Source organism: Lates calcarifer, linkage group LG2, assembly GCF_001640805.2.
Source record: "Lates calcarifer isolate ASB-BC8 linkage group LG2, TLL_Latcal_v3, whole genome shotgun sequence".
NCBI classification, from domain to species: Eukaryota; Metazoa; Chordata; class Actinopteri; family Centropomidae; genus Lates; species Lates calcarifer.
In genome coordinates, this window is record NC_066834.1 from 12,926,248 (window position 1) to 12,954,122 (window position 27,875).

At 41.0% G+C, this 27,875-nt stretch overlaps 3 protein-coding genes across 5 annotated transcripts; 2 read left to right on the forward strand and 1 right to left on the reverse strand.

Annotated features, from left to right (window-relative positions):
- Positions 1–372: 372 nt before the first annotated feature.
- On the forward strand, positions 373–3,771 carry LOC108894162 (zinc finger protein 319). Its single transcript, XM_018692689.2, has one exon. It carries the CDS (start codon positions 373–375, stop codon positions 2,131–2,133), a length of 1,761 nt encoding a protein of 586 aa, XP_018548205.2. The 3' UTR covers positions 2,134–3,771.
- A 729-nt stretch (positions 3,772–4,500) lies between these two features.
- csnk2a2a (casein kinase 2, alpha prime polypeptide a) lies at positions 4,501–12,996 on the forward strand. 2 transcript variants are annotated; one of them, XM_018692699.2, is made up of 13 exons: positions 4,501–4,847; positions 6,748–7,124; positions 7,823–7,934; positions 8,652–8,753; positions 8,922–8,972; positions 9,161–9,220; positions 10,017–10,100; positions 10,553–10,663; positions 10,756–10,857; positions 10,959–11,059; positions 11,467–11,615; positions 12,022–12,109; positions 12,534–12,996. In XM_018692699.2, the coding sequence occupies exons 2-12, from the start codon at positions 7,018–7,020 to the stop codon at positions 12,093–12,095; spliced, it is 1,053 nt and encodes a 350-aa protein (XP_018548215.1). In that variant the 5' UTR covers positions 4,501–4,847; positions 6,748–7,017; the 3' UTR covers positions 12,096–12,109; positions 12,534–12,996. The 2 variants fall into 2 exon arrangements, with proteins under 2 accessions (XP_018548215.1, XP_018548214.1); XM_018692698.2 differs by having other exon boundaries at positions 4,501–4,750.
- A 563-nt stretch (positions 12,997–13,559) lies between these two features.
- kiaa0895l lies at positions 13,560–23,997 on the reverse strand. Of its 2 annotated transcripts, none has more exons than XM_018692690.2 (7): positions 23,755–23,995; positions 21,173–21,953; positions 20,956–21,099; positions 19,065–19,197; positions 17,740–18,045; positions 17,021–17,118; positions 13,560–15,893 (listed from the first exon to the last, which is right to left on the reverse strand). In XM_018692690.2, the coding sequence occupies exons 2-7, from the start codon at positions 21,902–21,904 to the stop codon at positions 15,732–15,734; spliced, it is 1,575 nt and encodes a 524-aa protein (XP_018548206.1). In that variant the 5' UTR covers positions 21,905–21,953; positions 23,755–23,995; the 3' UTR covers positions 13,560–15,731. The 2 variants fall into 2 exon arrangements, with proteins under 2 accessions (XP_018548206.1, XP_018548208.1); XM_018692692.2 differs by lacking the exon at positions 13,560–15,893 and adding an exon at positions 17,457–17,512 and having other exon boundaries at positions 23,755–23,997.
- Between the last annotated feature and the right edge of the window lie 3,878 nt (positions 23,998–27,875).

The window sequence follows — 27,875 nt, forward strand, 5'->3', positions numbered from 1 at the left end:
TACTTATTATGATGACACTGGATACACTTTCCCTTACTGAAATAAAGCCATTAAACAGAAATCTTATACATTGGTGTCACTGTCGCCAAAGTTATAATTATAATGGATCATGCTGAAAACATCAGTGTTGCACTTTTATATTTATGTCCTACATTGACATAGTATTTTCTGTGTTTGATGTTTACTGAATAATGTTGTTAATACTACTGTTTTTTTGTTTTCCCTCCAGGTTTCTCACCTATCTTACCGCACCGCACTCCTTGCAGTGTGCTAGTTCCCATTTATAAAGCCACATCCATCCTTTCAGTTTGGTGCTGAAACCCCCCCCCCCCAATCTTCAGTGCACTGAATCCCTACATGCGAAGTGGAAGGATGACGGAGGCGTGGCAGCAGCAGCAACATGCAGTGGCTCCACCCTCTGTTGTGCACACGCTCCCCCAGGCAACCGACAACCCCCTGGGCTGCACTGTGTACGGAGTCGTCCTGCAGCCAGATACCTCCCTGCAGCAGCCCCAGCATGGCCAGCAGCACTCTGTTCAAGCCCAGCAGCCCTCCTTGCAGGTAGGGGGCGAGAGAGGGCACAAGTGTGGAGCGTGCGGTCATGACATCTCTCACCTGGCCAACCCTCATGAGCACCAGTGCATGGTGAGCCAGGACCGATCCTTCCAGTGTACGCAGTGTATGAAGATCTTCAGCCAGGCGACGGACCTGCTGGAGCATCAGTGTGTGCAGGTAGAGCAGAAGCCTTTTGTGTGCGGTGTGTGTAAGATGGGCTTCTCGCTGCTCACCTCCTTGGCTCAGCATCATAACTCGCATGGCAATGGAAACAATCCGATGAAGTGCTCCATCTGTGAGAAGACCTACCGGCCAGGGTCAGGAAACGCCACTCCAACCTCGTCAGCTGCCAACCCCCAGCAGCCCTCCACCGGTGAGACGTCTGGTGGCGGCGCAGCAATTAGTGCCTCGTCTCCTCCTGCATTTGAGGCCTCAGCACCAGACAGGCCATATAAGTGCTCAGTGTGCCATAAGTCCTTCCGGCATTTATCAGAGCTGACCCGCCACGAGAGAGTACACACTGGTGAAAAGCCATATAAATGTGACACATGCGATAAAAGCTTCAGCCAGTCTTCACATCTGGCACACCACCAGCGTACACACAGCTCTGAGCGGCCGTACAAATGTGCTGTGTGTGAGAAGAGCTTTAAGCACCGCTCTCACCTTGTGCGGCACATGTACGCTCATTCGGGCGAGCACCTTTTCAAGTGCAATTTGTGTGAAATGCACTTTAAGGAGTCGTCTGAACTCCTGCACCATCAATGCCAGCCAGAGGGGGAGAGGCCTTTCCGCTGCGGTTCATGTGGAAAGAGCTTCAAGCGCCCATCTGACCTCCGGCAGCATGAACGCACCCACTCAGAGGAGCGACCTTTCCAGTGCGAGGAGTGCCAGATGAGCTTCAAACAGCAGTACGCTCTTGTACGCCACCGTCGCACTCACAAAAATCCAGCTGATCGTCCTTTCAAGTGCAACCTCTGCGACAAGGGATTCCTTCAGCCATCCCACTTGCTTTACCACCAGCAGGTTCACGGTATGGAAAGTCTGTTCAAATGTGCATCCTGCCAGAAGTCTTTTAGCCAATCAGGAGAACTGCTGCGGCACAAATGTGGTGGTGAAGTGGAGAAGCCCTACAAGTGCGACGTGTGTGGCAAAGGTTACAAAAAGAATTCAACGCTGCAGCGCCACCAGAACTCTCACTGCACTGAGAAGCCGCTGAAATGCTCCCTGTGTGACAAGCGCTTTGTGTCGTCCTCCGAGTTCGTTCAGCACCGCTGTGACCCAACCCGAGAGAAGCCACTGAAATGTCCCGACTGTGAAAAGCGCTTCAGGTACTCATCTGAGCTGCAGCGCCATCGTCGAGTTCACACCGGGGAGAAACCATTCAAGTGTGCCAGCTGTGACAAGAGTTTCAAACAGCGCGAGCACCTGGCCAAGCACCAGAGCGTGCACTCACGGGAGACACAGTTTAAGTGTGTGTGGTGCGGGGAGCGTTTCGTTGACCTCACAGCTTTGCAGGAGCACACAGTCCAGCACACTGCAGAGGGTGAGAGTTTCCCTGAAGCTCCCTGCATCCCATGAACAGCACTGCTCTTCAGTCCAGGGCAACAAACGTAACATTTGCCCACAAAGCAATGTGTGCCAGCCTCCGCTCTCCCATTTGTAGTTTATATTATGCACCCTTTAATTATGTTTAATGATTTTTAGTATCTGTAAGACTCAACTCATCCTCATCCTTCTTCACTGAGTAAAAGGCAAAACACCCTAAATCAGCAGAGGGTATAGAACCCCTCTTCTAATTTTGGAACACATGGGGAAAAAACAGAATGAAAAAGGCTTGTGATGTAAAATGTGGGAAGATCTTGGTTTTGTTTAGTACTGAGTGTGGGACCTTATTCTGTGATTGCATGTGATCGTCTGTTTTGTAGCTTGATTCTGTTGTTGAGAAAGACGGCAAGAACTTCCAGGCAGTTGCCAGACACATATGTTTGCTCATGTTAAGCTCCTTTCAAATCCATGTGCCTTTTTTAAACCAATCACTCCTTTTTTTTTTTTTTGGTTAATTTCATGTCGAGTATAAACTGAAAACCCTCCCATCCGTATTCAACGGCTGGCTTGTGCAGCAGTATATTTTCACATACTAGATCTTAGATAGTATCATTTGTCTGTGCATGAATATTTATCACACTTTAATATCACTGTTGTATTATAGGTTTGGTTTAATTAGGAAAAACATCCTAAGAAGAAGAAAAAACAAGTGGATTTGTGAAAATGTATAGCCTGTGTCCTATGAATTCTGTGTTGTTGCATCTTTGTATTAAAACAAATGACATCTAGGTAACTAACCCATACCTATCATGTCATACAAACACTTGACATGTGCAATAGAACATGCACAATGTAATATTTATGACTACTGATTCATGGCATAGTCTACTCTGTTATATTATAGATTGTGTGTATACGCTTATGTAAACATTGAAAACTGTATAGTGCTTATGTTACATGCTTTTGTATTCACTATGAATGAGCTTGCTGTATTTTTGCAAGCAGTTTAGTTTCTGTTCCAGATGGATTGTCACAAGGTTTAACCTGACAAGACTTCAAAGAATTATATCGCTCACTTGCCACAAACTTAGCTGCATTAGTTACTGTGCGATAGATCTAACAAAAGTAATGTTTTTTTTATTATTATTATTTTGAAGAATTGGCCTTGTAATATCCTCACAGGATTCTAGCCTCCTCTTGGTCCAGACCAGACGTTCAGCAGATTAATCCAAGTAGCCTCAAAGTTACGACTTAACAGTGTGTGTTGGTTTATACCGGGGATAAAGTTTAAAAATGTGTGTACTTTAGTTTACCGTGTGGATTTCTATATTCTGTACAATCTTTGCAGTATATTTAAAAGAAGGTTTTTGGAGTTTAAAAGTCATGGACAAAGGGAATAATAGTGGGGGAGGGGAGGGGGGATCTATGGGGACTGTGTGCCATGGTTTAAGTCCTGGTCTGCTTCAAAAATCTCCGTTGGGAGAATGAACGAGTGTAATGAAGCGTTGGGTTTACACATATGGTCATCAATATAGACTCCTGTTCATATTGTATACAGACAATTAAAATAAACCACCCTTAAGAAATTAAAGTGTTACATTGTTTTCATCACAGCTGTTTCCATTACCATGTGTGTTTTGTCTGTTGATTAAAATCAGAGAATTATTTTCATTAACTTTTCATCATTATGTCTATAAAATGTCAGAAAATGATGTCAGATGATTGTTCATATGTTTGATTTGTGTGTAACAAACTACAGCCCAAATTATTCAATTTACAAAGATATGAAACAGAAAAAAATCACCAAATCTGGAACCTGCAAGTTTAGCTAAAATAGTAACACAGTAATTTTCTTTCATTTCACCGACTGGTTGTTTCAGCTCAACATTCACTGTAAATTTAAGTATGAAGAGGTACGTCTGGCACCAACAATTGTGCCACAGTCAAAGTCAGATCTTTTTTTTTTCTTTTTTTTACCCTTTCTGATGTTTGCTGGGAACATGAACTCAAGCTCTGACCTGTATCTACATTGTTTTATGCATTACACTGCTGCCACATGATTGGCTGACTGGATACAGGTGTACAGGTGTTCCTAATAAAGTGCTCAGTGAGTGTATGTGTCTGTGAAATTATACAAGCCTTCTTAGGATGCTCATGTAAAGTTTTGAGGAGAATTAAAAAAACGACCCCCTGCCCCATTTATGTCATGGTTCCAAGGATTTTCAAGTTTAGTGTTAGTCTAACGACACAAAATGTGTTTTTTAAAATAATAATCTGCTTAGTTCTATTACAAAAATGGACCACCACCAACCTGTTGCTAAGTAATATCATGAATACATAACAAAATGTAGTTTTGTTGCGTTCACCTACCATTTATTGTTAACGATCCTCAGGTCACCGAGCCTGTCGGTTCACTTCCGGGGGATGTTTACCGCAAAAGGGAAGATCATCCTGCTTCTGCTAACGAACTACCGCCACCACCTATCTCACATTATTAAATCCCCGATCCTGCGGGTTTTACACACATTACCGGCAACTTCAGAGCCGGTGGTGTCTCGTCGCTTCGCGGAGAGAAACGTCCCGCTGGTGCTAACAAGCTAACGTCCATGTCGGGCGGACTTCCTCCGAGCTCCGATATCTCTACGACGAGGTTAGCCGGCTAACTTTAGCCGCGTTATTGATTTCACAATTCACCCATGTCGAGACTGAGAAATAGTATGCAGACTACAGTTGTTTCTCCTATCTAAGTACGTAACATCCTACTGTATATTTATCCGCTTTACTGCATGCGAGATTCAAGTTTTATAATTTTATATGCTGTTGTTGTTAAGCTAGGTCACCGTAAGAAGCAGCTAGCTAGTTAGCACTATATTAAATGATCGTAGAAGATGCTGGCGCTCCCAGGTTGTGTTGAATGTTGAGATAATTTGGCGGTAACCAGCTAGATTAATGTTGACCTGACTCATATTGAGGGTGAATAGTGGATATCTGGCTGGTGAGGCCCGGAGAGCCCGTGTCGTGGTGGGCTCCACACACACACACACGCATACACACACACACACACACACACACACACACACACACACAGGGTCTGTGGTTACGTGGTTTGTGGGCTTTGGGGGGAACCGGGGCTGTCAGGGGAAATAAAATGTAACTTGATACCTTCCACATGCCTGCATGCACATTAAGTCAAGGTTTAATGTGTCAACATAAAGTGGTTTTGAGCTAGCTTTGGTCTGATGTGGTCTGGATGGAGAAAATGCCGTTTTACTGCATTATTCTCAGACAGTGAATAGAATTAAGGGTTCACAAATCTGTCTCCAAGTCTCCATGTTAATCTGGTTACAGGTTTGACCAGTTAAAGAACAGAGTTTTTTGAAGTTGACTTGGTGTAATGTGATCCAGGTAGAGAAAACGCAGTTAAATCACTATTTTTGACAGTTTTCACATATAGGATTAAGGGTTTACAACTGGCGTTTCAACAGTCTTTAAAGTTCTCCTTAGTCAAGTCCAAGTGTGACAAGTCTGAGGACAGTAATTTATACTGTAGACAAAACCTACTGCAATCTGTACTGTGTAAAAATAGTGAAATCGCATTATCACTTCTGAATTGCCTTATTCTCTTTTCATTAATCAAATAAAGGTTTTTAATATGTGAAAAGGGAATTGTGATAGAATGGTTGTTGGGGTTAGGGAAACTGGTTCTGACAGTAATGCAGAATGACTCATATCTGTCACAAATTGGCTGTTTGTTCTGTCTGACAAGGGATTTTAGACTGTGTTTATAGTCTCGATATTTATCTAGTCCAGATCAGACAAGTTCAAGTACAGTGGTTTTTGACATTGGCCTGTGCTAATGTGGTCCACATAGCATAGAGAAAATGCAGTAAAAATTCTGTTTTGTCTTAAATAAATCGAATAAACCTATTGCAAATCCGAAACTTGGATTTAAACAGTCTGTAAAGTCTCCAAGTAAATCTAGTCCAGATTTGACAGGTGGTAGTTAACAGGCGTTTGGTCTACACCTCCTCTGATGTGGTTTGGACAGAGAACAGTGAAATTGTCCCTTTTTGTGTTCACAAATAGAAGAAAGCTTTCACAAATGTGAAAAGGGGATTTTTTGAAATCTTTTGTTCCAGCTTCACAAATGTGAGGATTTTCTTTGTCAGATATGAAAGTAAACAAAATATCTTTGGGTTTAGGACTGATGGTTCAGTAGAACAAGTGATATATCATCCTGGGCTGAAATACATTTTTATTATTGTTATAATTATTATTATTATTATTATTATTATTATTATTTTATTTTATTAATAATAATATCTTGCTTATATCTGGTCTTTTACTCAAATTTATGCCTTTTTTCCCGTCTTTACAATTTCTGATGCTGCTGCAACAATGTAAATTTTCCCGTTGTGGGAATAATAAAGGTTTATCTTATCTTATCTTTACACTGTATCAGTTCATATGAGAGAATAATCCTCAAATTAATTTATAATAAATTAACCAGTAGCTCCAGCCCTTTGTGCAATAAATATTATGTAACTTCTTGTTCAGAATCTAGCATCAGCCTCATTATTATTACATCCTTTATTTGAATTCTCTCCTCTGCCTCACCTTCATCTCTCATCTCCCATCTGTCCGCAGCTGGCGGGTCTTCATCCAATCCTGCCTAACATCCTGCTCAGGGGCTTCACACATTCAGTCCTCGTAGCCCTGTCAGTTTGCACAACAGCTGCGTCAGACCGGCTTGACGCCTTTCATCAGAGGCCACAAGCAGCTGAAACCAATGGTAAACACAGCACAGGCATCTTAGAGCCACATATTCTGGAGAGTCGGTGTGCTGCCTTCCAGTATCCAGCCAACAAGTATTCTGCGGGAGGTGAAGGTCCTCGACACGGAGCCTCAAAGCTAGCGATGCCCGGATCCACGCCGGCCAGCAGCAAGGCTCGGGTGTACACCGATGTCAACACACAGAAGAACAGAGAGTACTGGGACTATGATGCACATGTGCCAAACTGGAGGTACAGTTAAATATGTTACATGGTGCAGTATTTTTGCAGTTGCTTCGGCTCAGTTTTCACAAGCTGAAGTCAGCACTGAAAATAATGATTCTATACTGAGTTGCCTTTCTGCTCTGTCCCCACCACAAAGTTTATTCTTATTCTAGACATCAAGCCTTAGATTTTTGCATAATCAGTTAAATGCTTCTACAGTAATCAGAAGACATGAAACTCCTTTTTATCTTCTTTTCGTTCTGGTGAAGTAATTTACAGTTATCTTACAGGGTTTTATAAAAGCAAAAAAAGTTTGTTCAAGCTGCACTGATTCAGTCATCTGTGTGCTTAATAATAAATACTGAAACTTATGCTAATATGAAGTGTTTGTATTCTCAGAATAGAACACGTGAGTTAGAGTTTTGCACTTTGTATGTTTACAAAGGCAGTAGTTTGTTTTGCAGATTGAAATTGTGCTGTGAAAATCGAGCCAAAGCAAATATTAACAACCACAAGTGGTTTACATCCTGTGTCAGCAGCTGACAACAATTTATAAACAGGGAATTCATAAAATTATAAATGGCTCATGTGAATTATCTATAGCTCTCTCACCAACAGTCAGATCAGTAATTTCAGTAAAGAGATTATTGTTGTTTCGTTATGATTGTGTTTAAAGTTGATTTACTCAATAGTCACCGCTAAATGTTTCCACTCTTTCTCCCCAGCAATCAAGACAACTACCAGCTGGTGCGTAAATTGGGTAGAGGGAAGTACAGTGAAGTATTTGAGGCCATAAATGTGACCAACAATGAGAAGGTGGTGGTGAAAATCCTCAAGGTGAGCACCATACAGTATTAACCCATGTGTCTGCACTGCTTTTCTATGTGAGCTTTTCTCAAAAATGTAAAAAGTTTAAGTGCTGGACACTCAATGACTCTTAGTGTACACTCTCAGTGTTTGGGCACTGGAGGTGTCAGGTTTCCACGTTGTAATCACACTCTTACACACACGTCTTAAACAGAGATTTAAGATGAGCACAGAGGAACTTTATTTCTAATGTCAATCTCTGCACATTCACCAATAACTAAAAGCAAAGTTTTATTTCTGAGTGGAGAGGGACTGTAATGTCCTGCTACTCCACACATGTTAGAAACCTCTGGTGTTCAGTCGAGGGTAAATACCACTGTCAGCTGTCCCTTTCTGGTCATTTTGTGACACTCTGTGAGTGGTCTGTGTCTCTTTGGATAGTTTTGTCTGTCTCAGCTTTTAATTGAGCTCTGTGGCCTTCAGACAAGATAATAATAATAAGCACTACATACAGAGGCTGTGGCCCAATGGGTCAGGGGCCTCAGTGGGCCCTGTGGACTTGTAATCCATGCATGGGTACAGATCACAGTAACTGATAAATGATAATACTAGGAATTACATATGTACTATATACACTATAAATGTGAAATAAATGTATCTCTCTACATTACTGTGTATAGTTTTTTGTTATTTTTAGTTCCTCTAAATTTAGATTCTTATTTTTGAAACCTTTGTTGTTGTTCACAGCCCGTCAAGAAGAAGAAGATCAAAAGGGAAATCAAAATTCTTGAAAACCTGCGTGGGGGAACCAACATCATCCGTCTGGTCGACACGGTCAAAGACCCAGTGGTGAGTCAGAAACCCTCAGTCATTTTGCTGCATGTCATCATGCCAGCAGTGATAATCCAGTCATGCTTGTAACTGTGTGTGTGCGCGTGTGAGAATGTATGAGTGATAATGATCTCCACCGACATGCTGTTCTCTTCAGTTAAGCCTTGTGTTGTCCTCTCTTTGCAGTCCAGAACACCAGCACTTGTCTTTGAGTGCATCAATAACACAGATTTTAAGGTACTTAATGTATGGCCGACATCACACATGCAGAACTACCAGCAGGTTTACCATCCATGCAAAGGCATTGATATCCATTATTAATAACATGCATAACCCTCCAGTTAATGTTGTCCATATACAGAGGCTGGTTGAACTGTTGACATCATGTAACTAATGATTTCATATGTCTTTTATCTGTTTGACAGGAGCTTTACCAGAAGCTGACAGACTACGATATCCGTTACTACATGTATGAGCTGCTCAAGGTAAATACATTACATCTAATCATGTGACAAGGCCTTATATATTTAAAATCTGAATGTAGTTGCTGCCATGACTAAAATGCTCCTCACAGACAATAGCAGAGTGTATTTAGTTATGATAAATAACTGTTTAATTATTTAAGCAATTTATAGGACAAAACAGTCACTGTTTCAGTCATCTCAAATGAGGATTTGCTGCTTTTCTTTGTTTTGTATTAGTATAAACAGAGATGCTAGTTACTTCAAAAAAATATCAATTATTTTCTTGATGAACTAAATAATCAATTAATATTTGAACTGGTTGTTTGGACCAACAGTCCACAATCCAAAAGATATTCAGTCTGCCGTTATAAGACAGACATATTTTGGTATATTTGCTTGAAAAATGAAACAATTCATTGGTTATAATCATAGTTGCAGATAAAAACATTTTTCTATTGATTTATCAATAAATTGACTTAATTGATGCAGCTGTATTTGTAGATTGAATATCATTCAGTTTTGGACTGGTAGTTGGACAAAATGAATTTGAGGAAATAACATGCATATCTCAAAAATTCTAACACACTTTAACTATTTCAGTTAAGTTGCAGCCCTGAACTAAATGAAGGCTCCATGTTTCTTATGTTTTACTCGTTGAACGAGATTTAATGGTCGTGTCCTGAGTCTGTATACATCAGGCCAAGCTGATTTGTGCAGAAACCACAAAAGAAAAACTAAACCAATGATACACAGAAAACACTGGTGCAGGACAGATTCTGGTTATTGACAGCTGTGAACATGTCCCTGTCTCTTAAAGGCTCTGGACTACTGTCACAGTATGGGGATCATGCACAGGGATGTGAAGCCCCACAACGTCATGATCGACCACCAGCTGAGAAAGGTACTGCTGTTATTTTTATTTATTTGAGAAGTTGTTCACTCAGGGACTTTTCTGAGCAACCATTAAGTATCCAGTTAGTTAAAATGTCTTCCATGACGCCAAGCAATGACATGTGATCATCTTTGTTACGCTATGTTCTGCCGTTTGAAGCCCTGATCTGTTGTAGGTGAGTGAACAGGTTTAACATGAGCACTTTGTGAAGTGAGTGAAAATGGGTGATATTTAATCTAATTTAAAGGAATAGATAATACAAAGAGTCAGGCCAGCTGTTTCCTCTTTCTCACAATCTTTATGCCAAGCTACACTAACCATCTGCTGACTATAGCTTCACTGAATATGACAGAATGGTATCAGTGTTTTCATCCAGCTCTGGGCAAGAAAGCAAATAAGCACACAGTATTTCCCCCCGCCGTGTAACCCAAATTAATGTGCACTTTCTGTTTGTGTCACAGCTGCGTCTCATAGATTGGGGTTTGGCAGAATTTTACCATCCCGCTCAGGAATACAATGTCAGGGTGGCCTCCCGCTATTTCAAAGGCCCTGAGCTACTAGTGGACTATCAGGTACCTGCTGTTACAGTTACTCACTCTGCTCTGAGTTTGTTTGGATGACAAAAACACCCCATCTTCTTCTAAATCATTCTTTGTGTCTCCAGATGTATGACTATAGTTTGGACATGTGGAGTCTAGGCTGTATGTTGGCCAGCATGATCTTTCTGAAGGAACCATTTTTTCATGGCCAGGACAACTACGATCAGGTAACGGATGATTTACTATACATAACCTCTTCACTGTGAATTTTAATGTCAATTGTCATGTGTAACTAATGTGTTAAATGCACATCTATCTTGTTTTTCAGCTGGTCCGTATTGCTAAGGTTCTCGGCACTGACGAGCTCTTCGGCTACTTGCACAAGTATCACATAGAACTGGACACTCGCTTCAAAGACCTGCTGGGACAGTGAGTATCAGCAGAGCAGTGAAAAGTGATGAGTGCTTATCAGTTTTTGCCAAAAATGATATTCAAAGCAACCAACAGAAACGTTTTCAAATTTATTCAAAATGTCTGAACCTCAGGTGCAGTATCTCTGTCATACGTTAACTGCTGAGATGTTTGTGATTCAGGCAGAACAGCACCTACTGTTGTGAGGTGGTGTGTTATGTTAAGGTATAAAGGAGCCTGATGTTTCTACTGACTGCTTCAGGATTGACATTATTTTTTATTCATCAGGCTGGTTTTCTGACACAGATTTCGTGTCACATGGACCAGTGGAAATGGAAACTTTAACAGTGCTTTAGTTCAGTTTGAGATGCGACTTCGTGAACATCACTGAGAGTTTAGTCACATTATATATTGTTTATCTCTAGGCAAACACGGAAGCGTTGGGAGCAGTTCATCCAGTCAGAGAATCAGCACCTGGTGAGTCCAGAGGCTCTGGACCTGCTGGACAAGCTGCTGCGCTACGACCACCAGCAGAGGCTGACGGCAGCTGAGGCCATGCAGCACCCATACTTCTGTAAGTACCACCTAAAAACAGAGTGTTGGGCTAACGCAGCAACTGGTAACACGTCTGCAAGTTAACACACTAACAGCAAGAAAAAGTAACTTATTATTTTAGTATGACAAATCAGCTGGTTTTAAGAATAAAGATGCAGGTTTGAAAAACAACAGAGACCAGAGCCTCTGTAGGAAGTGACTGACTTTCCAACAAGAAATGTTAACAGATGACTACAGAGACACAAAATGAGTCTGAGTTTCTCTTCCTCTACAGCTACACTTATACAGTTTAAAGTTGTTTTTCTTCTAACATGCAGATAAAACAATTTGAGTCACCAGGACATACTGTTTCTGTATTTGCTTCATTGACCTTGTTTTTTTGTTGCTGCTATTGCTGTGACAATGAACATGTCTTTGTCCCTCAGATCCTGTGGTGAAGGAACAGGCAAATGCCAATACAGATGGCACAAAGGCAATAAGCAGCTCCAATGCAACATGATAACCAGAGAGCAGGTAAGGCACACAGCAGTTTTACTTCACATGCAGTACTGCATTGTACTTTTAGGCATATCTTGACTTTCATTAGTTCAACTAGTGAACATTTTTGACCTCACTAGTTGACTAGTAAAGTCAAGAGGCTTTAACTAGTTAGCTAGTGAAGTTCAAATTATTCACTAGTTACACTAGAAAGCATTTTTGCTTTCACTAGATAACTAGTGAAGTAAATCCTGATGTTGTAGTAGTATCAGTATCGTAGTATTAGGATCAGTATCAGTAGTAGCATCTGCATCAATCGAAGTAGTAGTAGTAGTAATAGTAGTAATCAGTGGTATTAATCAGTATCAGCAGTAGTATCAGTATGGGTAATAGTTTTACTGTTTTTTGTATTGTATTATTACTGAATTTGATTAGTTTTCTTTCCCCTCTGTCCATTCAGGAAGAATCTTTGTTACCTCAACTTGTGACCTTTTCGTGGCAGAAACCTCTGCCTCCACATCAACAGCCATAACGGAGTAAGATGTCAATTTTCCAGCATAAACAAACACGCACGGATAAAACTTTTCCAAAAACAAAGCCCGGGGAATCTGCGCTGCTAGGTCCAAGTCACAAATAAATCAGATCTGAAATGAGATCTGACCCCCACCTTCCCTCCTCCTCATCCTCCTCCTGCCGCCTCCCCCCAACATCAACCCTCAACCTGTTTTTAAAAAGAGCAAAGTGACTGTTGCTGGATCAGTATCAAGCCAGTGTTGTTGCTGTAAAGACATTTGTTCATCGTTGCAGCGCTGTGGTGACCTGAGATTCAGTTCCAGGTTTTAGCACTGAATGGCATGGAGGCTCTTTTCTGCTATGGATAGAACAAAAGCTATATTGAAAGAGAATAAACCGTTTTTATTTAACCACACGTGTTGGACTTTTCTTACCTCAGGAGAAGAGAAATTCTACTTTTTCTGTCCTCAATTGAACAAACAGACCAACAGTCCAGATAGATAAAATTATTGGTTGCTGTAATAATCGCAAAAATGTTTCGATTCTCAAGCAAGTTGTGTAGTTACCTGAATTCTGTTTGTTGGTTTTGGTGCATCATGAAACAAACCAGAGAGCTTGTTAAGTGTGTGTACTTTTTAATAAATAAACTGGAAATTCAAGGTGTATTCCAGAACATAAAACACTTGTGCAACATTCGTGCATTACAAATAGGTGCATTCGTTTAGGCGACTGGGCCGACGTTGGTGAGGTCAGCAGACGACAGCCTGCTCAAATTTTAAAATGTTATCTGCTTACCAAATGGCTAAAATTGTAAACACAGCAGAGTAAATTTCAATTACATGTTAAGCTTCAAATCCAAGTATTTAAAATGCATCATAGAAGTAGAGTTCACATTTTGGTCAAGTGTTTAAGTTAAAAACTGGGACTTCTGAACAGACTGATGCCGTTCAGCCCGCATCCTCTTGGCTGTGACCTGTTTTTTTTTTTTTTTTTTCCCCAGTCTGTCGGTGCTAATTCTGCTCACAGACGGCGTGGCCTGAAATGAATGCCCTGACTGACATCTGAATTATTTATGTGTCAAACACAGTAAAAAGCAGCTTACAAACACACAGCTAACTACAGCAGATGAGCTCTACACCCATCAAAGGCACGCCCACAACACCCCACGCTTCCTTCTCAGCCAGTGACTCATGTCTGGATGAGGATGAACGATAACTGGCTGAGTTTGGCTGCGTCACAAAAAGCCCCAACAGTGTATTTAAGATGCCACTGAGGCACTTTATCTACATGTAAAAGGAGGAGCTTGACATTTTGGGAAACATACCTATTTGCTTTCTTGCTGAGATGTCAGATGAGAAGACAGCAGCCTCATCCATTAAATAACTGTTAGCATTAAGACTGGAGACAGACAAAGAGCTAGCCTTGCTCTGTCCAAGATGCAAAGACCAGTTGGCCATTTACAGAGAGTTACATGCAGAACTATCTCTACCTATAAATGGACATTTGCTACAAAGAGGTACACACAGTGCTGATTAAGTCTATAAGTGCCATGGGAATCTTAAATCTGGTGTCTGTGGTGACATTTTATTCTCGTGCTGGCACACTGGTAGCGTAGCATTTTATGAAGCAACGATTGGTTTGCCAGAGCTGAAGAGGGGAACAACTGTAGTGAAGGAGTAAGCTACAGCAACTAATAGTATGGCAGAGCCAATTGTGGAAAATTGACTGTTGGCTTAGGCTGTCAGGCTCTCACACACTTTTACAGTGAAAACGGTGGCAGATTTAGCATCAAAAATCTCTGTGATTTTTGGAACAATGGGTCTTTGATTTCAGACAGAGGTAAACAAAAGCAGCTTCTCAGCTCCAGCTGCCAACAGTCAATTTGCTGCCTGAAATGATTGAACTGTAACTGGCAGATTTTATGAGCTGCAGCTAATTAGCTAATAAAACAAACACTAGTTTTATAAATTGGTTAAAAACTGTCATTAGTTGACTTTTTATGTTTCAAGTTTAAGACAAAGTTAATGCACTTAATGGCTACACACAAAGGCTGAGGCTGACGGGTGATGTTGGCTGGTGTTGCCAACATGTAGCGAAACTGAGGCTGTGCCCAAAATCACCCACTCAATCACTACTCCTTACTCACTATCTGGGGGGGTTTCAATACATACAGGACTATGTAGTGAACTCTTCAACACTTTGTAGTAAAGTCACCTCTTCTAAAGTCACTTCTGCTGTACCAATCTTCTTACTTTCTGAAAGAAAGATAAGCATGTTTCCCAAAATATTAAACTACTCCTTTGGCGTTGATTTTTTTTTTTGTTTTAAATAAAAAGTTTGGTTGCTGCGCAGAGGTGGGAGCTCGGGCATGGGTCACGTCACAGTAGCATACTGATATCCAAAGACCACCAAGGACACGGTTTAAGACAGAAACAATGCAGCTGATTATCTTCATAATAACACTGATATTTTAAAACCTCCCTGGGGCATATTTTAATATTTGACTGAGTCCACTGGCACTTGATATTTTAAAGATTCATGGCCTCAGTTGCCTCTTCCCCAGGGGTTTTGGATTAATGTGTCCTTGGTGTCCTTTTTTAAAATGCAAACAATCTACGGCTTAAAAAAATGTCTAAAAAAAAAGAGAGTATAAAGCTAATACCAGAGACATTCAGTCTGTTCTCTCAAAGTAAAAAAAAACCTTAAATAATTGCATAAATAAAGCATGTGATTATGATTATGTTTAAATCTGCACATGACATGTTAGCAGTGCCCTGTACAGGCGTTGGGTGCAGTGGTTATGTATGAATCTACAAATATAATGTTGGTTACATCGTAAAGTTGCAGTATTGAGGTAACTTCATAGTGGGAGTAAAGGCTGGGGGGAGGGAGGGGCACTTGAACTGTACTCGGCTCTGTGGAAAAGCCACGTAGACATGCATTGGACAAAAGTGAAAATGTAGATAGAGGTGTTAGTGTGTACGTCCCTTTTGTTCGTATCATTCAAGTTTTACAAAAATCGCTCAAATAAAGCATTGGTAATACTGGATCATTTTAAGTGATATTCAGGGCACCACATGTTACAGTCAGTGTTTACCAGCATCCTCCAGTTCTTCTTCTTGGCCTCAGACGGTGCTAGGGACGGTCAGGGCAGCAGATGTTGCAGTGTCAAATCATCCAGCTCGTTGACGGCGACAATGTGATCCAGGTGCTGCAGGTACCTCTCCTGGTCACGCATGAAGTGTGGGATTCTGGTCCTGGGGAGTACCGCCAAATGCCGCAGCCTCTCCACGTCTTCGTAAGACACCTGCAGAGGTTAAGAGAACATTTTATCAGTGGATATGCATAGGGTAAGGAACGGGTCACACTCAAACAGAACTAGTTTGTGTAACATCTTGTCAGAAATCACAGCACAGGGAATCGTGGGATGTCCGCTTCCAGATCTGGCCTCAATATACGCTGGACGGGTCCAGAAGAAGGCCAGATGTATCGCTGCAGATCCCACCCACCCGGGCAACGGACTGTTTGTACCGCAACATAAAAACACGCACCACCAGACTGAAAGACAGCTTCTTCCCCAGAGCTGTGAAATCCATCTCCCCGCCTGCAGACACACAGACACACACACACAGACACACACACAGACACACACACACAGACACACAGACACACAGACACACACACACACACAGACCACTGGACCCCAGCAAACACACTCACACTTATTCACACTGTGTCTTAAAAGACTGGAACGTGCACTGTGCTGCACTTTCGGACATTCCTCTGCTGCTAAAATCCATTGCACATTTAATTTTATTTTATTCTGTTTATTTTATTTTATTCAATTTTAATTTATTCTATTCTTATCTTACCTTACCTTATTTTTATTTTAATGTACATATGTATAGTGTGTCTATAGTTGTTTTTTCTGTCTGTATATTTTAAAGTATTGTGTCTTTGTCTTTTTCTAAAGCCGAAAGCTACCAAACAAAATTTTGTTATGTGTATGCATAATGACAATAAAGAATTTTTGATTCTTTTTAAAATCAACAGATCAGGAGGTGATGTGACGCTCAAATGGCCTGCAGGGGGCAGAGTCTGCCCAAGAAAACCTTCTACATCTGCTTCCCCCACTTTAAAAAAAAAATAAAAATCTGTAACTGTCTTCATTTTGTTTGTAAATATCTCTAAATCTGCATTTACATGATTTATTATTCTTGCCATTTTACACTTAATATCTTATTGGTTTTATGTAGTTCTTTTTATTTTCTCTCTTTCATAAAATTCCTGATACATTTCATACTTCTGTATTTTTATTTGCACCTTGTAACTCTGGTTTTTGAAGCTTCTGTAGGATTTTTTTTAATTGCTGCATATATTTGCATGTAGGCTCTGTGTTGGTTAATAATGGCTCCTATTTGAGTTGACACTCACCTTGCCTAAAGAAGTCAACATCTTGAAGTCGATGGACCTTCGGTGCCGAAGAATTCGCAGGATCCCGTCCAGATAGACCTGATCTTTACTGAAGCAACCTGAGACGGAAACATGCAACATACAGGGAGAGGAAAAATGAAAGCAGAACATATCTGGATGGAAATTCATCTCTGTGATTAAAACTGATTATTCTCCATTATGTGTGTTTTTGTCCCTCTCACTTTTACAGTTTGTTCGTTAAAGCAGTAAGCCGCAAGAGGCCATGGTTTACAGCAAAAAGCAAATAGTACTAACATTATTGGGCAATTTTAAACACGCTTCTCACTACTTCTGTGTGTCATCACTGAATGTAAAATTAAATTCTCTGCATACTTCCACATTCAGTTCTCACATTTTAATTTCAATTGTGTGTCCTGTCACTGTGCTGGAGAAATACCTCTCATTGCTGCTGCCCAATCCACCAGCCTTTTATCTCCAGCCAAAGTGGACAAACTACACCAACAATCAACAATGTTAACAATGTGAAATCATGTCAATGACATGGAATAAATATAAATCAATAAATGTTAACAATCACTCCAATTTTTAAGCACGCTTTAACTGAGGAAGTAGCATTCATATATATTCAGAGGTGGTTTTTTCCCTTCATGTGTCCTCCCTCCTATTTGAATTTGTGAGTGTGTGTGTGTGTGTGTGAGTGTGAGTGTGTGTGCGCTCACCAGGCTGCGAGGTGTCCGTCTGTCCCCTCTTGGCTCTCAGACAGTACTCCCAGCGGACGTCAGGGTCCTGGACGAAGCGTGCGATGTGACTGAAGAGCTGGCTGAAGCTCATGCTGGTGGCGTGGTATACCGTGTAGTACAGCAGAGCTGCACGCCACAGGTAGGGCTGTTTCCGTAGCAACACACTGTGCAGGCTGGCCAGGCCTTCCTCCGTGGGATTGGCCGGTTTGAGGCCAAACTGCTTCCTGCCTTCCGAGGTGGACCACGGCTGCAGATTGTTGTTGACACCTCTTAAATAATGTGTCCCTGAGGAGAGGACAAACATCTGAATCAATCCAGGGCCACAGCTACATTACAATCAAACCCTATCTGCAGATGTTGTGTGAGTATTTTATTCTCTCAGCACAATTGGACCAACACACAATAAGATGTCAGGTTTTGTTTTGTTTGTTTGATTTTTTTGTTTTGTTGCAGAGTCCATTGATGCTCAACAAAGTTACATAATGTTGTTGTAAGGTGTCCCTGAGCTGAAACTAAAAGAGCCCCAGACCATAAGTACACAAAAGTCTGTGGACAGGGGCGATCCAATTCCCTCATATGCCCTAACTGCCTCTTTACGTCACTCTCTTGTGTCTCACCACCTCCCATTTAAGAAGCAAGGAAGAAACACTTAGAAGTAGGAACTGAGGAAACATATATTCTGGGAAACAAGACATCCCATCCTCAGAGGTGACAGGTGAATTGTCTTCAGGCTGCACAGCTGTATCACCTGTCAGCGCTTGGAACTCTTGTGTAGTATCATATGACCCTGAAGGTTTTTTTTTTTTGTTGTTTGTTTTTTTTTTTACTATTATTCATTTGAAAAGATCATGTAATGGATGAACTATTCAAACAACAAGGGTGTAAAGTTACCACTGCCATGCTGTTGCTATTATTTCTCTGACACCACCCTCCAATTTTTTTTTCACAAAAATCTAAAAAATCTGTCCCTCAGAGAAGCAGGGTCTTCCCTGTAAAGCTGCCACTGTGCACCAACACTGAGCAATCACACAGGAAGTAATCTATCATAGAGGAGGAGACACAACCAAGTTCTACATTTACTTTTCAACACTTTGTAACCAATGAACTCAAAGTGTTGATAAGACAGATAAATGCCAGTGGGCGAACGATGAACATTAAGGAGATTTATTTCTCTGCAGCGGCAGTAAACACAACACGTAGGCCCTCCGATGACTGTGTATCTGTATTCAGAGCAGGATCTGAGGGTGTAGGTACCCTTCAGTGTCAGACCAGTGTGTGAGGTGACTGTGTGAGCTCCAGCGTACCTATCTCATGTCTCAACATCCCCTCCAGCCAGTGCTGCCGAGCCCCTGCCAGGTTAATAGTCAGAGTGGGACGGCAGCTTTCCACCACCATCACCGCCTGAGACAGCAGCTCGTCAGACAGACGCACCACGACCTGACGACACAAACACACACAGAGGGATCATCATTTCTGGCTGTGCAACCGGTGACATTTCATTCATTCTCCTTAATGTCCTTACTGGATTTTTGCCCAGTTCCTCACCGCACGAGACAACTCATATTGATTAAGAAGCCGTCCTGTGCTGGACAGGCCGTCTGAGCAAACAATCCACCTTTTAACACTGTGTGTCTAATGGGAGTGTTGCTGTGTCACTTCACATTTGCCAAACTCAATCGTGTTTGTGTAGATCAAGTTTATTCACTGTTAGCCAACATTTCAAATAACAAGGTAAACACGTGTAGAAATAATACCTGTGAACAAAAAGCAGCAGCCAAGTTGATCTGAGTTCGTCACATTTTCCATATTTCATATGTTCACAAGCACTGGGTTACCATAGTTTGTTTACATTGAGCGAGAAACAGAGGAAGCTTCTGGAAGCTGACCAATCTGAACAGAGTGGGCTGATCGGGAACTAAAACAGCCTGTTTCAGATAGAAGCTGAACTGAGTACAAGATAAACTGTGATTCATGCAAAGCCACTGTAGAAGAATAAAACTACAGAGCTGAAAAATGAGCGGGAGCTTTAAAGTGTATAAGTGCAGCAAATTAATATAAGTGCAGCAAAGGAGATCTGAGTTAATAAAATAGTTTTAAAGTACAAATGGCTAAAAAGCAGCATTTTTAAAGTTTAGTGTGGCTCTGTGACATGGTGAAGGAAATACTCAGTACTTAAATTATTTATTTATTTATTTATTATTTAAGTGAAAGTGCCAGTACAACAATGTAAAAATAGTGAGAGTCCTGTATTCAAAGCACTGAAGTCAGTGTGGTTAAAGAATCAATGGCAAAAGTAAAATGTCCTCTGTGATTGATATATTATTATATCTGACATTATTAGATTTTTAATATTGATGCATCAATGCTTCATTATACTGTTGTTGATAAGCAGCTGGCTAGTTTAGTGCAGTGGTTCCCAACTCTGAGGTTTTATCTTTTATTTATCCTGTCACAAGATAAATCTGAGGGGTCATGAGACGATTAATGGGAGAGGAAAAAAAAGAAAAACAAAGGTCTGATAAACAGATCTGTGTTTATTTATGGGACCTTTTTTTGAATCTTTGTTTTTTTATGAAATTTTGGATAACACAAACAGTTACTGAACTGAAACCATGTGAGAGTTTTAGAGCTGAAATGTCTCTTTGGTGGGACTGTATGAACTACTGAAAGGAGACAAAATTACACCGTGATTTCATATAAGAGGACGCAGGCCAAAACAGTTCAGAATAACTAATTTAATCGTGAGAAATGTGCTGCATCTCATAGACTTGAATATTTTTAAGGTAAAATTTGAAGCAAAAAAGAAACGAGTGCCTACAGCTGTCAAACAAATGTAGTGAAGTGGATACCACATAACTGAAATATTCAAGTAAAGTGCAAATGCTTTTAAATTGTACTTTAGCAAATGTACTTAGTTACTTTCTGTGACTGGCTGCAGTTAGATGCAGATTAGTCCGGTGGCTCCACATTCTCTGCAGCAGTAAATACTGCATATCATCCTGAATACAGGGAGTTCAAAATAACATTAGCTTCTCAACTATTTATATATAATCTGATTCTCATCAAATGTTAAATTTCAAATCTTGAGTTTTTTTGTCACATAGGACACATTAGGCAAAAAAGTTGAACCTGGCTTAACTCAAAGCAATGTTAAAAGTCGGAGTTCCCACTAAATGATTTGCTCCCTGCACTCACCTCTCCCACGCAGCCTTCTTTCTGCAGATATTTGCGTACAGCAGCCCACACCTGACTTTTAGGGAGCACGTTTCCACCCGTCACCTCTTCAAAGTTCTCATAGGAGCCAAACTTCCTGAGGACGCACTCCATGATTCCAACCGCCTGCAGGTAAAGAGAGACATGGTCATGTGAAGGCAGAGGTAGTCTCAGGTCTTTGATCCTGATGTAACCATACCTGCTCCAGGAAGAGGCCTGAGCCCTCTCTGTATTTCTCCAGCACACTCTTCGGCTCAGGCTGGGTGTACTCAAACTGAGGCTCATACTTGTAGTCGGACTGGAAGAAAACCTCCTTCTCCTGCTCCAAGTTAAGAGGTCTGAGAGCGACGAGCAGACAGGGCCTGGAGGGTGTAGGCAGTGTCGTGCCCCCTACTCCTTTAGCTATGTGTGGCAGGGAGGTGGCAGGTCGCATTTGCCCCCTGCCGGCCCGGAGACCCAGGGAGTAGTTGACCGAGCAGGTGCTTTCACTGCGGCGCATCCAGCCACCTGCACCAAGACTGGGGCTGGTCAGGCTGCGAGCCGGGGGCGACGGGGCAGCAGAGCCACTGCGCCAAGGAGGCTGCATGATCCGCCTGTCCGCCATCTGCTCCTGAGACCCTCGCAGGCGCTGGGGTGTCATCTCCAGACTGAGGGGACGGCGGAGGGGGGGTCTGGGCGTTGCTCCACTTTTTAATGATGATGACCTCCTCTCTACCTGGCTGTTGTTGGCCTGGGCTGGGAGTCCATTGTGGGACACCCTCTCCTTCTTAGTGACATTGCTCCTCTTGGCTGACAGTCTGGTTGTCACAGCAGAGCTGCTACTGGTTTTTGGTGGATCTGTTCGAACATCTGGCTCCAACAGGTCCCTGCGGCTCCCTACACTTTCACCCTCAACCTGATCCATGAAGACTTCACCTGAGTCCAACACCATCACCACGGCTGCTATGCCTCAGGCTGCCCCACCCGCTCCGGCCCCACCGCTGTTGACAGAACAGGCAGATTAATAACAGCTTATTCACGTTGGTGTGTGTCAAAGATGAGGAAAATGGAGGCGAATGTCACTCTCTTCTGCTGATTAATTAGATTAGAAGGAGGCTGGATCATCAACTGGGCAAAGTGGGCAACTGCCTGGTGTCCTCAGGGGCCCCACATTTACTCCATATTATTGGGGTCAACATAATTTTATTAATCATAAAGTTAAGCAGAATATCAACTCTGATATATCAACCCCCCTTCCTCCATCCTGTGACCCTACTCTATGTCCAAATGTAGTTTTAAGACCTAAACAATTTTAGTTTACATGGTGGTATCATTTCTGTGTAGGTAGATAGGTAGGTAAGATGGTTTATGAGTCAGTGCAGAACATAGAGTTTTAAACAAAGTAACTGTTTATATCTCTAGTTATAAAGAGCTCACTAAAAAACAAGACACAAAACCATGACAGAGAGTGTGGGAGACCTATATACAGTAATGGGCAAAAATATTGGCACCCCTGCTCCTCTTATCTTCCTTATCTTTCAGATAATGCACCACTTCTCCCAGAACATTGCTGCCATTAAAAATTCTTTAGTATTCACATTTTTTATTTCTTTTGTTTGCATTGGAACAATACTAATATCATTTCACACAGAACTCCAAAAATGGACCGGACAAAATTTTGGCACCTTTTTTAAAATTGTAAGAAATAATTGTATTTTAAGCATGTGATGCTCCTTTAATTTGTATTTCAACTCAGCTGTGGCAATATAGAATTCACACTTGCCAGTAGTTTAAATGGAGAAACGTTAACGCAACCTCTGTGTTGTGTATCTGTGTGTACCATACTGAGCATGAAGAAATTATTGCCTGAATCCAAACATTTTCGAACTGATTTGTTTGTCTGACCAACTGTCAAAGGCCAAAAGATATCATAGAAATTACTTTAACGCACATTATGTGATTTTCTGCTGCTAGGGGTCTCTAGCAGACATTGTTTAATGATGTCAGGATGTAGCATGGGATCATGGGACTTGGTGTCTTCACCATCATTGCAGTCAGCTTCTCCTGGTTGGAATTCCTTCTGTGTTAACTGGTCAGGAGATTTTTAAAAGGAGCCGATTTATCCACAGAGGTCTCCTCCTCTCCGAGACAAATGGATGATGGTGATTAGAACCAGTAAGGAGACTGAATAAAGCAGTTTAACATTAAAATCTGTGTTTCTCCAATGATGTTTGGTGGAGCTGAGCTGCTACTAATGTTTGCTCATCTTATTTCTCTGATAATGTAAAATTAAGACATCTGATGACTAAAATCTAAAAGATATAACATAGATATAGTTGTTTTAGACATTTTAATGAATAAAAGTTAAATATTTTAGCTTTAAATTATGAATTGTTTATCACAATTGTATTGAAACTGTTATGGTGGGAGTTAAAAAGGGCCCAAAACAATGTTTTCCTCCTCAGGAGGTTGACCCAACCATGCATTAGAGATGGGGAAAATGAAAAGCAGCAGGTCAGGGAGGTGTCACTGGAGGTGTGGGTCTGTGTTTGTGGTAGAGACACAGAAAACAGGGGAACTGCTCAGTTCATTATGTCTGGACCTGGTCTGAACTGAGGCTCCACGGGAAACAAAGCTAAGCTCACATGAAGCTAACATGCGCTGAAAACTGTTTTATTGTGACTTATCAAGAAACCAGGGCAAACAACAGAAGTGAGCTGACAGTGATTCATCTCCTCAGTGTTTCGGTCCTTTAACTCCAACAACCAACCAACAACAACTCAGTCAAACACAAACACTGACCTGGCAGCGAGTCCCGGGACTTCAGCTGAGGATGTGTGGATTTCAGCCTCTTCATTCACTCATGTCGGCCGCGGCTCCGCACACAGAGAGCGGAGAACCTGTGCTTTTATTACCGGGGAATGATGACAGTCTGCGGATAGCGGTTCAGAGAGGAGCGGGGCCCGAGGCGGCTGCCTGGGCCGGCCAGGAAGCGGCGGTTGAGTTGGAAGATATGACGCGAGACGCACGCCGGGTCCGCCGTGGATGACGCTCCCTACGTCGTTACGTATAACCCTAAAGAATGCATCCATAGTGGGAGCCAATTGGTGAAAGCATAAGGACCCCGTCATGGACAAAACCCCCACCTCCAGGGTTTCTGTCCGATGTCAGTTAGAGCTATTTTGTATGAAATTAATATCAATAAACAAGGCCGTTTGGGCCTATGTGAAATAACTGTTTAGGGAAAACAGTTTTTATGCTGGTTTGTGTTTAATAACTGCCATTTACACAGTCTATGTTTTTTTCACACAGACCTGGCAACCTTACCCACCCCTCCTACACAAAACCCATAGACTGATATATACAAAGAATACTCTCTTTGCAGTCATTTTGCGTCCATGTTCTAGATATTTTCTATTTCTGTGGTCATTTTTCATGTCTTTTTGTGTTGCATTTCTTTGAGGTTATTTTGTGTCTGTCTTGAGTTACTTTTGTCTCTTGTTGGTCCCTTTGCATCTCTTTTTGGTCATTTGTGTCTTTTTGTTTTCATTTTGCATCTATTAATATATTTAATTATTTTGTGTCTGTTGTACCTCTGATTCAGCGAGGAAAGTTTGGTATAACTTGCTTCCAACTTAAGACCCTGTCAACATAAGGCCACAAATGAGCATCTCAAACATCAGTAGTATTAGATCAGTTAAGTCAAAACCAGAGTCCAGTTTTTGTGGTAAAAAAAAATTGATTCTCATTCAATTAAAGAAATATGACCATACTGACTTCACAAATCCCCCAAAAAACACTATATTGTGTGTAAAACAGAGATGTCCTAGTTTGATGCTTTCATGATTATTATTGTGACTGTGGTCAGTCTGTGCTATATGATGCCTGTGTTCTAGCTTTAAAAATAAATTGTGAACCTGAGTGACAGAGAAGAGGTAGAGAACTGTTTAGAACTGTTTAGAAGACAACCACTCGGCCTCTGTAGATGATCTCTGAGATTCTGATCATACTTTAGCTGCTTTTTTCCATGTATTCACAGCATCCCTTGTGTGATTCCAGCTGTAGCCACAGGGAGGCTCTGCTCTTTGAATATAATGAGGAATTAGACCTGTCTTGTTTCATCTAAACCCCTCTTGTAATATATTCATACAGTTTTTTACATTGTATATTTTCACTTTATTTATCATTTCCTCTTATTTAGTCTTCTGTCTCTTCACAACATGTTTTGTGTCTCATAACTGGAAAGCCATTTATAAAGAGCGGACAAACACACTCTATATCAAATTAAAAGCTCTAAAATGTTGAGATCTGATTGACTTTCCAAATCAAGCAAAAATAAATAAATAAATCATCAATTACTTTCCAGTATCCAAAGGTTGTATAAAATAGGAGAAAATAACAACTGCAGAGAACAAATGAAAACATTTGATGCACTGTGTCTCTTTAAAAAATATATATACATTTCACATATATGGGCTGTACTTGTGATGCAGTGTTTGTTCTTAATCTGTCTGATTTGTTCTTGGTTAGGTTTGTATTTATTCTGATCTTCCTCTTGTTTTGTCTGAATGTGAGGTTTTTGTTGGATTTAATGTTGTTGTCAAACACAGAGTTAACTGGTAGAGTGTCTGTCTCTGTATGACACATTTACCACATAAGTTCCTGTCTCTTGCCTCTTAACGGCAACACAAACCTCTTGATGCTGTCAGAGGAAGTACTACTGAATTTAACGTTGCAATTCAGAGCAGCTGCTGATCCAGATTCACTTCCTGTATTCCTGCTTGTTCATATGGAGCATATTCAAATCTTTCTCTGAGTACTCTGAGTAATCCTGCCTTTTCCTCCACTGTTGACCAGTGTTGCATGTTATTCTGCCCCCATCCCCCACCACAATATTTTGGTTTCCTGTTGATAACCATACTCCAGGCTGTGCAACAAAGGCACGAAATAACTCCACTATCACGTGAAACTGTGGCTGTATATCAGATGCCACCATTCTTCTCTACCACATGTCTTCTTCAGAGTCAAACAGCAATGTGGTATTTAATTTGGATCAACATAGGTGGGGGGTAATCAGTCAACAAAACAACACCTTTACAGCACTCATTCAAGAAGGGAGGTGTTACAATCTGATGTTTGCAGAAGGGCGGAAGTACAAGAGACACCAGAAACATGTTGAACAACCTGACAACACTTATGCAAAGTGAAGCCAAAGCTCATAAGGACCTATTTAGCCTCCACATACGTGCAGCCACGAGCGTTTGTTAACACTAGATTGCACAAAAAAGGTATCAGCTGACGAGGACAACAGCTCTAAGTTTAGCTGAATGAAGTACAAGTTGCAGCAAACCCAAACTGTAATGGCCTCATGTGAGGATGCAGGGTATCAGCAGGTTACATTTATATCATTATTTTTAATTCATTCATCTATTTATTATTTAAACTAGAATGTAATTATTGCTTACTGTATATGATATTGATCAAAGACATTAATTCTATTTTGGCATGATCTTGTTCCATGAATACTCCCTCATAGAAAATTATATTTCCATATAAGTTTTGATCCGATTTGTTAATTAGAAGTGCTGCACTGGGCTACCTCTTTAAAAATAGTTGGGCTGCAAAAAAATTAAGATATTCTCAGTTAGTTTTTATGAGTATATCTGTAGTCCTTTTGACGCCCAGACATGTGGTAGCCTCTGTATTTTATCCTTATCATTAATCCATCTACCTCCCCTTTTAATCTTATCAGGAAAGGGTAATGTATTCATTAAGAGTGAGACCAGTTCATTTGGCCGACTGTTAACAATTACAGCCATTGATAGTTCAGAGCAAAGTAACTACAAGGGTGAAAAGAGCACAGTGTCTGTGTCATGAAGCAAATTCCAAATCTATGTGATTAGATTTCTTATCCATGAACATGACTGATTATTAGATTACATGCGTCATGATCTGCATGGCCTTACTCCCAGTGCTGAACTATTTCCTGGTGGAAACTTTGTTCAGGATCAGAAACCGGTTTAACTAGGAGATGTTATCACAGACCCCCTGTTAGCTATTGTGCTCAGGGAGCATTTACACAGCACCCACCTCCATCCACCACTGTCAGACATAACAGATCTGTATTATCTGGTTCAAGTCACTTGTTAAACCTATTCACTGCTCATATTTTTTTTACAAATAGGAATCATTTATCTACACTAGTTTAAACCAGTTGGATGAGGCTGGTTCAGCTGCAGCTGTGGGATGGAAACTTTTACTGCTCTGAAAAAATGAGCCAAACACCAAACCACACATTACAAAACAGCATATCACTTCTGAAATGTAAAACCTCTCTCGCGAATTCTGATCTGAGGCTTCTTTTAGCTCTTATGCAATTACAGAATGCATGGAGTAAAAAAAGGGAGTGGAGTGAATTACAGATTAAAAAAACGTGTCTGTGTCACCCCACTTCCTGATTTTAAACTTAAAAACCTCAAATACACAATCACAAATGAAATATGCATGAACACTGTTTATTTTTGTGTTTGAGTGCCAGTACATGTAGCTACAAACCATAAACTCTAATGGATTTAATCAAGCAAATGTGTCACTGAAATAGTTTAATGTCCTTGCAGTTTTGTCTTTACAGCATGGGAGACCAAAAAAAAGACAAATATCAATTAATAACTGCTGTTGAGACTACTAATAGTGGATCACCACTGTGTTGTTTCCATTGCCATGTGATATCACGTGCTGGTGTATAAATAGCACACTGCTTTCAGGGACATTTTATGTGTCATTTACCATCATTACAGTTTAGGGTTTAGTGAGTAGAGAAGTGACGTGGCATGAAATGACACGTGAAATGACTTGAGGAAATTGCCATGTTATTCATACCTCATTTGTTGGGACCAGGCTCTCCATTGCCTTTCTTGCTCAAC

Excerpts from the sequence above, each read along its gene's own strand:
- LOC108894162 (XM_018692689.2), top strand. The coding sequence starts at position 373 with ATGACGGAGGCGTGGCAGCAGCAGCAACATGCAGTGGCTCCACCCTCT.
- csnk2a2a (XM_018692699.2), top strand. The coding sequence starts at position 7,018 with ATGCCCGGATCCACGCCGGCCAGCAGCAAGGCTCGGGTGTACACCGAT. Across the intron at positions 8,973-9,160 it reads TCAATAACACAGATTTTAAG|GAGCTTTACCAGAAGCTGAC; the intron begins GTACTTAATGTA and ends TCTGTTTGACAG. Across the intron at positions 11,060-11,466 it reads TTCAAAGACCTGCTGGGACA|GCAAACACGGAAGCGTTGGG; the intron begins GTGAGTATCAGC and ends GTTTATCTCTAG.
- kiaa0895l (XM_018692690.2), bottom strand. The coding sequence starts at position 21,904 with ATGGTGTTGGACTCAGGTGAAGTCTTCATGGATCAGGTTGAGGGTGAA. Across the intron at positions 21,100-21,172 it reads CAGGCCTCTTCCTGGAGCAG|GCGGTTGGAATCATGGAGTG; the intron begins GTATGGTTACAT and ends CTTTACCTGCAG. Across the intron at positions 15,894-17,020 it reads TGTTGACTTCTTTAGGCAAG|GTGTCTTACGAAGACGTGGA; the intron begins GTGAGTGTCAAC and ends TAACCTCTGCAG.